At 48.0% G+C, this 10831-nt stretch overlaps 1 protein-coding gene across 1 annotated transcript in view; it reads left to right on the top strand.

The window, feature by feature from the left end:
- Positions 1-3457: 3457 nt before the first annotated feature.
- Positions 3458-10831, top strand: part of Vat1l (vesicle amine transport 1 like) — a 141535-nt gene continuing 134161 nt past the window's right edge. Inside the window, exon 1 of the mRNA XM_047529028.1 lies at positions 3458-3867. Within this exon, the coding sequence (XP_047384984.1) occupies positions 3635-3867 (233 nt within the window). The 5' untranslated portion in view covers positions 3458-3634. The remainder of the gene's footprint in view (positions 3868-10831) is intronic.

Here is a 10831-nt window from a genome sequence, read left to right as displayed (position 1 = left end):
TTCTAATGGTATTGAAGAAAATGCAATGGAATGAATACTACTAAAGGGTTTATTTGAAGACACTGAGCATTCATTGAAAAATTCCAGAAACATTCCAAATTCACTTAGAAAATCATTTCTAAAACAAAGCTAATATTGCTTCCCATCTCTAAGACCTCACCTTTATTATGTGATATTCCCTTCAGATGGCCAACACCTAGAGGAGTTCCTAAATTTGCCCCCACCCACCAGACTCCTGCCCTTTCTGGCCATTTACAAGTTCAGAGTTGAACTGTAATACTGTGTTTCACCATTAGTGGCCGCTGTTTGACATGGCTCTACAATGTAAGAAACTTCACAACTGAGGCTCTGAGAAATTGATTTGGTAATTAAAATTTGATTTATTGTGTTTATTTGGAGATGTTCTGCATAGTATCGCTCTTGTAACTCTACCAGAGAGAAGCAGAGTTGGGAATACTTAACAGTACTGTTATACAGGACTCAGAAGAGGGTCCTTCCCCAAACAGCACAGCCATGCTTTGGGCTGTGATAACCACCTGCCTGACAATTACAGTCTGGGATTTGTAAACACCCAGAAAACTCCCTGGAGGGAATAAGTATATTTCCTTTAATACACTACATAAGACAAACACATTCTCTTAAATATGCTGTGTGCTGACTGCCAAGTAGATTTACTTTTCTGATGCCAAAGGAAAACACTCAGAATCAAGGCAAGTGACCTTGGTAGAACAGACATACTCGGAAGCCAAGAAAAGAGCAGAGGACATCCAAAACTTCCATGGGGTGTTATCAATCAGGGACTGAACAGGTGAGATGCTAAGAGCATGAACCTGGAGTCAGATTTTATATCTCATCGCAACCAAGGGAGCCAATGTGCTCCTTTGAGCCTGACTCACCATGTTGAGACTCAAGTGTCCTCTTCTGTAAGGGAGCAATAGGAATTCTCATCTCACGAGATTATTCTGAAAATCAAATGACATAACATGCCTAACCTGTAGAACAGTAGACATGGCCAAACACTGTAGATGTTATCATATTCATTGTAGATGTTATTATCAGTGCCAAAGCCGTGTTCCCATGAAACTCACCATTCCATATACAAAATGATGGCTTCCTACTACAAGTGTCCAGAGCTCTCTGCCTGGGGACTCTCTGCCCATGACCTGGGGCTGCATGGAAGTGCCAGGGAGTTAGCACTTCCAGGAACAGCTCTTGGCCAATTATGCATAGAATATAGTGGATAAGCGCCTATTTCCTTACTGCTTGGGTGGGCCAACCCTGAGACTTGCTCCACACTGTATGTCAGGTCCTCGGCAGGTTTGAGGCTCATCTGTCCCCTGTGGTGACTGGCTCTCAATGCACACATACTGGCTGTATCACTGCTCACTTTCCTACTTCTCGACCAGCATTTCCTAGGATTATCTCCAAAATAAACACTGGCACTCGAATTCTTGTTTCAGGATAGAATCCGGCTGAAACACTACCCCACAATGCAAACAGGGTTCATGATGTGGACAATTGCGTTCAGAATAAAATGCTCAATTCATTAACCAAGCCCTGTCTATGGGGCAGCCTACCAGACCCCTCCCTTCCCTTGGGTCACACCCTTGTCATTTACTTTGTTTTTGCCTTCGCTGTTGTCTGTAGCTGATCTCCATGCATCCAGTAATCCTACCACCTAAGCACCATGCACTTACTGCCCAAGTTGTTACCCTAAAACACACCTCTGGCAGAGTCACCCCCTTGCTTTTATTTTTGAAGCCTTCAGTGGTATGCAGTGCCTCTGCGATTATGCCTGAAATTTAAACACAGTATGAGACCCTTCCAAGCTGGTTCCACTCACCCCTTCAGTCTCCTCTCCAGCGACTGCTGAACACAGCCAATGCTCTGCCCCCAGAATTAACCAGTGCCCTCTCAAAAGCACCATCACCTACCACCTTTCTATGTGCTCCTATGTGTTCGTGACCTTCTCTGTCTGAAGAACCCCGCTTAAGCTTCAGGGTCTGGCTCACACATGCCCTCCTCCCTGAGGACTTCCCTGTGACAGTTTCCTTCTCTGGTCTTCCACAGAAGCATCTGCATCACAGATGCAATCGTTCATTTGACAAGCATTTTCTGAGCATATTCTACTACATGCCAATCCTGTGCTAAGCCCCAGGGAAACCAAGCTGGGTAAAAGCCGACATGAAGTTCACTGTTGGGTGAAGGAAACAGAGATATCAAATAAACATAACTTAGTTCCAGACTGGAGTGAGAGTAAGTTTGGGAGCTGGAGAGCCTCCCAGGAGGAATGCACTTTCTTGGAGGGAGTGAAGTAGGAGTTAGCACCAGATGAAGGAGGCAAGACACATCCCAGGCCAAGGGCACCACAGGGACAGAACCCTTTGATGGGAGGGGATATAGTGGCATAGAAGGCCAGGGCCTTTGAAGCAGAGAGGCATCAGGGAAAATGGAGGGAGAAGAGGTTCTTAAATTGTTAATATATTGCTTTTTGTTGTGCTCTGAGCTCCTCAAAGGTAAGGACCAGGTATTATATCTACCTGAGCACTGATCACAATGCAGAACACAAAATTAAGTGTGCCCATTTTGTGGATGAGTGTGTCTAGGCTCAGGAAGGGTGAATGAGTTGCCCAAGATTTGAAGGTTGTTGGTTGCATAGCAACTAGAATATTCATCAATCCCATTGCTTTCTTTAAACTGCCACAAGGTAGATCACCCCTACCTTCTTTTTTTTTTTTTTTTTTTTTTTTTTTTTAAAGAAAATACAAGTTTTTCGATGAGATCTTATATCCAAAGGGCCCTGGAAAGCAAACAACAAAACCAAACCAAAGTCCAGCTACTACTGTGTGTGTGTGTTACTGTTGGTTCTCTGGGGGTCAGAAGGAGAACAGGACCGTGTTCTGGTTCTGAGTTCTTTACTGGAGCCTCTTTATTGTCCTGAAAAGGCGTAGATGCTGAGAATTAGCCATCATAAGGAAGCTCCCGGGGATGCCCTGGAAAGAGCATCCTGGCTGACCCTGGGGGCCTCTGTCCAGAGAGAAAAGACCCCGCATCGGACTCTTGCGGGCGGGGATTGGTACCTCTAGTTCCTGCTTCCGGAACCTCGCTGTCCTCCCACTCAGAACCCGCGGTTGGGAAACAGCCCCACTTCCCGGCTATTCCGCCTGCCCCCGCAGATCAGTTGGAGAACAGGCAACCTTGCCTCTGCCTGGCATCCTCCAGGCCCCGACATTCATCTCTGTCCATTTCAAGGCGCCCAAGCCTGCGCCGTATATAACCAAGTACTGCGCCCCCACGGGAGAGCCGGGCGGCCGATCTAGGCGTGTTCCGTCTACGAGTCTTGCGCAAATCCGTTATTAGGGCTTCGATCAAGAGCCTCATTTGTGCCTGGTTCGGAAACCCGAGCCACAGCTTCCTTTGGGCAGGGAAGGCAGGCGGCAGCGGGGGTGGGGCGGGCTGGGCGCGGCGCCTGCGAGGATTACGGCGGAGCTGTGGACCGCGGCGCCGCTCGCCGAGGCTGCAGCCATTGCGCCGCCGAGCATCCCACATTCAACAGGAGGAGCCCGCGGGAGAGGAGCCGCGAGCACCTCGCGCCGCAGCCGCTGCAGCCCGTGCGCCCCGCGCCCCGCGCGCCATGGCCAAGGAAGGCGTGGAGAAGGCGGAGGAGACGGAGCAAATGATCGAGAAGGAGCCCAGCAAGGAGCCGGCGGAGGGCGGCGGCGGCGATGGCTCGCATCGCCTCGGGGATGCCCAGGAGATGCGCGCCGTGGTGCTGGCCGGCTTCGGGGGGCTCAACAAGCTGCGGCTCTCCAGGAAGGCCATGCCCGAGCCGCAGGACGGCGAGCTCAAGATCCGCGTCAAAGCCTGGTCCAGTATCTGTGCCTTTCTTGCTCCCTAGCTCTTTGCGCTCGGCGCTCCGGGAGGGGGTGGGAGAACCTCGGCGGGGACGCTGCCCCGGGGAGCCTCCGCAGGCGTCCCCTCCGCGCTCGCGCCCCGCGCTGAGCCTCCAAGAGGCCGGTGACCCGCCGATGGTGGCAGAGGGGTGCCGAGGGTGGCATTCGCTCCCCAAGCCAGATGTAAGGTGCCCGGGAGAATGGTAGAGCCCAGCACCTTGGGTCTGGAAAAATGTGTTGCGGGAGTTCTCCGTCCGGTAGGGCAGCTCAGCACGGGGGCGGGGGTGCGAGGGGTTGATGGTAAACCTGGTTAAAAATACTAATAACCATGCGCTTCCTGTGTGCCAGCCGCCGATTTTAGAGTTTTACGTGTGCGATCCTATTTAATACTTCCTGGGACCCAGCGAGTTAGGTACCTTCATCGTTTATCCTTCCTTACAGGTGAGAAAACCGCCACTCAGAGCGAGTGATTTGCCCCAGATGGCTCAGCCGCTACTAAGTGGCCTGGGAGGGATCTGACACTCTTAAACCTCTGTGCTGTGCGGAGACTGGGTGCAGGTCTCCTCCCACCCCCGGCCCCCATCCCCCTGCACACTTCCCTCACTGTGGCCTGGTATGAGGAAAGGAACTGGGAAGCAAGGGGGTCAGGCACTTAAGCATCTAAACTGGGTGAGAGGTAAGGCCAGGGCTGAAGCCCACTGCTCCTCTTCCCCACATCCTCTGTGTTTCCCTAAAGGGGTAAAATCTTGATCAATTTCCTTTGAACTCATGCCCCCATCTCAGAAGGAGCCCAGTTCTCTTAAGAGGCCCTCTATTCCCTATTCCTCCTGGGGAAACTTCTCCAGACCCAAGCCTGTTGAGATGAACGGCAGTGGGCGCAGGTAAGCCCCTCTGGGTCAGCGCACCCTGGGATCATTGCTCTGAGGTCTGGGAGACATGCAGGGGAAGATCAGTGGACTCCAACACTGCAGCCCCCTGACGCTTGCAGGTGGAACTGTTTTCACAGAGAGCTGAGTCCCATAGCTGCTTTTTGAAGCCCCGAACACACACTGCTCTGAAAGCAGCAGTCAGCACGGGTTCCCAAGTAAGATCAGAAACCCAAAATTGGGACCTAATCAAGAGGCAAGAAAAATGCAAAGACCTCCCTTCCCTTCCCCACTTGAGAGTAGGAGCAGACATCATTTGCCAGCTTAGAAGACAGCTGTGGGAGCAGTGGTCGCAGATGTCTGGCTGGCTCCTCACATATCCTGCTGGTCTGTTTGACTCTGAACTCCACTCTGAAACCTCTCTGGGGAATTCAGGGTAAGAAAGAAGCTTTTGCAAATGGGGAGATCCTATCTAGTTCTTTTTGTTAATTCTTTCAGAACCAAGTTGATCCATCCTAGAGAGCAATGCTTCATATCTGCCTTCTCACCAACAAACATCCCATGTCTAGCACAGTGGCTGGCACTCTGTCCTGAATGAGTTGTCAGGTGAATGGATTAAGGAAAGCTGGAAGCGGATGGAGGAGTCACCATTTTTCTTCACTTGCTGGTGAAAGAGTTTCTGCCTAGCACAATTAAAGCCAGACATTGATGACTTTCCCTCTTTAACCACTCCATCCAAAATGACATATGTATACACACAGGCATATGTATACATAAAACAATTATTTAGGTGTGTATGTGCTTGTAGTTTATGAGCCTTCCTCCAAATTGAAGATCATGCTCTAGGACTCTGATGTCAGAGTAGGCATGTTGTGGCTACTTTTTAAAGAAAAGTCTCATTTGTGTTCTCTAACCTCTGCATTCAGTAGCCTTATACTGACTGCATAAATGCTTATAAAAACAAGCATTTTGAAATGATAAATGTCATGATGAAGGCCAAGAGATTGATTTTCAAAGCCAAACACACAAATCTGTTCTTTAATGGAGCTGTACACACACACACACACACACACACACACACACACAATGGAATCACTGCGCTCCCCCACCCCAGTTGTCCAGTTGTTCGGAAAGCCACCCAGGCATGGGGGTGCACACGGAACAGAATTGCAAAGGGCCCCGATTGATTTTCCTTTTGCCAGTCTGGAAGCAGAGCTAATCAGTTTCACAAGGGAGGATTGGAATAGCTGTGAAGATGGCCCTCTGGGCCCTTCCTCCTCCACTGGGCTAGGATTGGCTGGTTAGAGATGCCCATTGATTGTAAGTTTTAGCCTTGAGATCCAGGATGACTCACTTGGTATTTTTATGAATCAACTGATGGCCTCATGGATGAAGGTCCCCTTTTATCTGCTCTCTGTTTTTAATGGAAACCTTTTATCATAAATAGGATATGCACTTTGGTGGAATGAAAGCATAGTACATCTGAACCTGTATTAGGCAGGCCTGGAGTGAGGGCTTAAGTTGGATACTCTATAAATTTTGTGCGAATGGAAGAGAAGCAACAGGAAGAAATTCTTATTTTATTGCATTTATCCTCTCATTCATGGACCGATGAGATAGTTATTTTTCCTGTGTTGCAGAAGAGCAAGTTGATGTTTGGGAACACTGAGTAATTCCTAAAAATATCACACAAGTAGTAGAGTTAGGATTTGAATCTGCCTCTTCTCAAAGCTCTGCCGTTTTCCTTTGATTCCATTTTGTCTCTCTTGGTGGAAAAGTCACAAGAAATACGATTGGTCTCTCTGGACCTTTTGGCATGTATGATTGCTTTCCTTCCATTCTTTAATAAATACAAATTCTTTGCTGCTTTTATGTGTGACTGGAGGGAACATATATTGGCTATTCCCAGAGTAATATGGCTTTTTTCAATGCAGTGCAAAAAAGAGTCACCACTGGTGCTGGGAAACAGCAGTTTGGTGGGACTCACGTCACCAATTATCCATCAAACAGTTCACACAGCAAGAAGTGTCAGTGGCCAAGTATCAAGAGGTTATGGCCTTTGAAGGGAGCCAGACCTAAATGAAAGCTTGGGCCTTGTCTCCTCCTATCCATGTGACGTTGGTGGGCACGTCTCAGTGTCTCCAAACTTCCTGTGCTTTGTCAGCACAATGGGGATAAGACGATTCTTGTGGTGGTGTCCAGAGGATCAGGTACAACACAAGCCTGGGTCAGTGCCCTGTAAGCAGTATTTATATCACTGTGATTTCATGTCTATCACCTAGGCGTTGTTAGGCGATTTATCTGCTCAGGGGCCAGGAGCCAGGCTTCTTCAACCTGAGTCCCAGCTCCGCCACCTGCTAGCCAGATGCCATAGGTCGGACTCCTTGGGGGCAGAGCCTGACACAGGGATCCAGTGGGAGCAGGGAAAGCAGGTTGGGGTGGAGGGGAGCGCGCAGCTGGATCCCATCACAGAGTCAGTCCCACCTGGAAGCAAGGAGCAGGAAGCCTTGTGTGTCATTGGCTGGGGGCTGCTTCCTGAGTGGGCGGGGACTTTCTCAAGCAGAGGTGGCTTATATTTAACTGAGCAAGCTTCTCAAGGGAAGGGGACAGCTCTGAGCCATGAGTAGCCGACATTCGCAGCAGTCGGGGAGTGGGTACACCACTCCTGGAAGGGATCTCGGTGAGGCACGAACAACGCCTTCTGGTTGACATTGGCCGTGTTGCTTACCTCCTCTGAACTTGAGCGTCATGGTCTATAAATAGAGCTAATCTTAGCACCTCCTTCCTTAGTGTTGTCATGAAATTTAAATGAGGTACAGCGTTAAGACCTTTATGATGCTGCTTGGCATGTAGCAAGGGGTGGATAAATGATCGCTATTATTATCTAAACTGTTGTTCTTGGTTGCCATAGATACCCCATATAGTTTATCTCTCGAACTGGAACTCTTCTGAAAATGAAAGGGGCACTATTAATACATTACTGTGGGGTAGCAGGAGCAAACGGAGCTACCCTAGACAAACTAGGGTGTGAGGTCCCCCAACTGAGAAGGATCAGATTTATGCCTTGGCCACTGTCAGTGCATTCAACAGAGGAGTGTCTCATGGACAGCGGCTGGTAGGCTTGGAGGCCAGCTCAGGGTCTCCAGGCTGGGCTGCAGGAATGTATTTAAGTGACCATTAACAAGCCTTGTCTAGTTGGTGGTACAAATTGGCTTGTGGTGGAAAGGCACTAATGGATTGGGGACATTTATTTTCCCAGAGTGATTTACAGTGAGAGGCCATATGAAACTGCTGGAAAGAGACCAATTGGATGAAAAATGGTTCCAGGCAGTCATGGCTCCATTGGCTGATCTGAAGATGGGCTGAGGGCAGCCACACAGAAGAAAGCCATCAGATTGGTGGGAGTCTAATATGTCACGAGGGGACGATAGACTGGAGGTGGGAAAGGAACAGGCATTTACTTAGCAGTTGTTATACACCAGGAACTGAGTGGCCTGTGTGACTCTTGGTCTCATTTCATCCTAATGGCACCTCAAGATCAGTACTACCGGGCTGGGGAGATAGCTCAGTTGGTAGAGTGCTTGCCTTGCAAGCAAAAAACCCTGGGTTTGATCCCCAGCACTGCAAAAAAAAAAAAAAAAAAAAAAAAAAAAAAAAGATCAGTACTACCGTCTCCACTTTAAGGAGGAGGAAACTGATGTTGAGAGACAGACACATCAGGATCACAGACTGCTGAGTGCAAGGGCCATGTGAAAATCCAAGTCCACCATGTTCCCAGGTGCCTTACGTTTGGGAGACAGAGGATCCGAAGACAGAGACACAAAAGAGCAAGAAAAAGGGAGAGACAGCCGAGGAGAAGCAGAGAGCACAGAGAAGCAGTCAGACACAGAGATAGGCACACGGTGATAGAACGTTGAATGCATTTGATTGATTACAGAGAGAACAGATAAGACTGAAAATGGCATAATGCCATCCTGCCTGTCCTCAAATGATCATCATCTCTCGCACCACATCCATTTTCCCTCTGGTCCTGAGGCACGGGTGCTTTGGGAACCCACTCAGGATGGAGTTGCCATGGCTCTGCATTAACGGCAATGTGCATGCTGATCAGCCCAGTCACACTCCTGGGACCACTCGAGATACTGGAGTTCCTTCCTCTGCCTCCTTTGCTTGACTGGGTCATTGCTACCCTGGCAACTCCACTGTGAGATGTCCCCAAACAACACAGCATTGAATTGTCACTAATAAGGTTGATGCAGTGAAATGCAGCCAGTGACATTCCCTGTGTTTATTCAAATAAGCACATGGAGTCCATGAGGCTTAGTGGCACAGATGCTTGTAAAACTGAGAAATTGCTCGGAGAATTTCTCATGCCCAAGCCGGAGCCACTCTGACATGGAGATTGGAGTAGTGTTCTGAATCCCTCCATGTTGGATGGAGGTATCGGGAGTTGGTGGGAAAGAGTGACTCCATGCTGGTCCGATTTGAGCCTCCTTGGCTCAGGGCCTTTTTTATTTACTGACATTTTCATTTTCTCATTAACTGTATGCTTGCTGATGAGGACCAGAGATGGTGATGTCTGCTCTCTACCCAGTAATGGGATGGATTTCTTCCTTTCTTGGCAGTCCAAGGAGGCAGGGAAACCCAGAATCAGTGACTCTTTTTCTAATAAGAAAAAAATATATACTTTTACCTCATATTCAAACTCATTGTTTAGACTTAGCCATCTTGCCCCCTTGAGACTATTTTGATCTATCATTAAAGAAATTTCTTTCTTTCTGTATCCCTTCTCCCTCTTTCTTTATCTCTAAATATTTCTCTCTTCCTCCCAGTTGTTCCATTATGCAAGTTAAAAAAAAAGTATGGTCATCAAAGAATTCCCACTAACAGAAGCATTAAATGGTACAATTTATAGTGGATGGAAAAAACCATTGAGAAATTAAAATGTGTTGTCGTAATATTTTATGAAGCATAGGATTTATCCAAGTAGGAATAATTTCAGCAAAATTAAAATGAAGTAAATTGCAAATAGCTCAACAATACCATTTAGAACATTTTGATTTACTAAAAATCACTAATGTTGCCATGATTCTGATTACTTTTTGTAGTTGTTGTATCTTTAGGATTTAAATTTTTGAGGGGCAAGGGGAGGTCAAAGTTACAGAATTAAAACTAACCTGGGACCTAGAGTAAGAACCTGAAGGAAGAATTGGAATGAAGGCAGATGTGGCCATTCAGATAAGTTCCTTCATTCAGCCTTTAGAAAGGATGCTCAGAGGTGGTCACCAGCCTGCTTGGGCAGGGAAGCAAGAGAGGCGGGTAGAGAGTTGTCTGTTTTGGAGAGTTCCTGGGTTTCCTTTTCAGGCAGCCGTGGGTTAGGAGTTAGCTCTGCCCTTCAGGCAAGTTGCTTAGCTTTTCTAAACCTTGTTTTACTTATAAAATGGAGATAAAACCTTAGAGAAGATCTGATGTATTGTAGGTTCCCATAAGCAACAGCTGGATTTTAATGACCTAGGCACTAATTGGAAGCCCATGGCAGGTGGCTCATGACAGGCAGAGGGAACCAGGACTGTGTGACACCCGCCCCACTGTCCACTTGCAGTGTCTTTGCAGTGACGACGCCCATTGTACACCTCAGCTCTGCATCTGATCCTCGTACCCTGTGAGGTGCACGGCGCAGGGATGATTACTCTTGTTTTCTAGGAGAGGAGACTGGGACTCGGAGATTAAGTGGAGATTGTGAGAAGCTACAGGAATTTTGGTTTAGACCCTGATGCAAGCTCACTGCTGTGTGATCTTAAGCAAATAGTACTTTCCACTGACCCCAGTAATAATGCCCACATTTAAAAACTGTTATAAAGATGAGCTGAGCACCCAAGAAAGCCCTGACAGGGCCCTGCACATAGCGAATGCTCAATAAAGGTCATTTTCCTTTCTAAGTCACTCAGGTGACAAAAGGTAGAACTAAGACTTAAATTGGCATCTCCTGGTTCTACCTTGGCTTCAGGGACGAGGGTGCTGGCTTCTGAATCTCATTCCCAGGGTTGAGCACGGTCCGGGCTGATCTGCTCC

The sequence above is a fragment of the Sciurus carolinensis genome, chromosome 16 (assembly GCF_902686445.1).
Source record: "Sciurus carolinensis chromosome 16, mSciCar1.2, whole genome shotgun sequence".
Lineage (NCBI taxonomy): Eukaryota > Metazoa > Chordata > Mammalia > Rodentia > Sciuridae > Sciurus > Sciurus carolinensis.
Note: the sequence above shows the minus strand (reverse complement) of the source record. Positions and strands in the feature narration are given on the sequence as shown.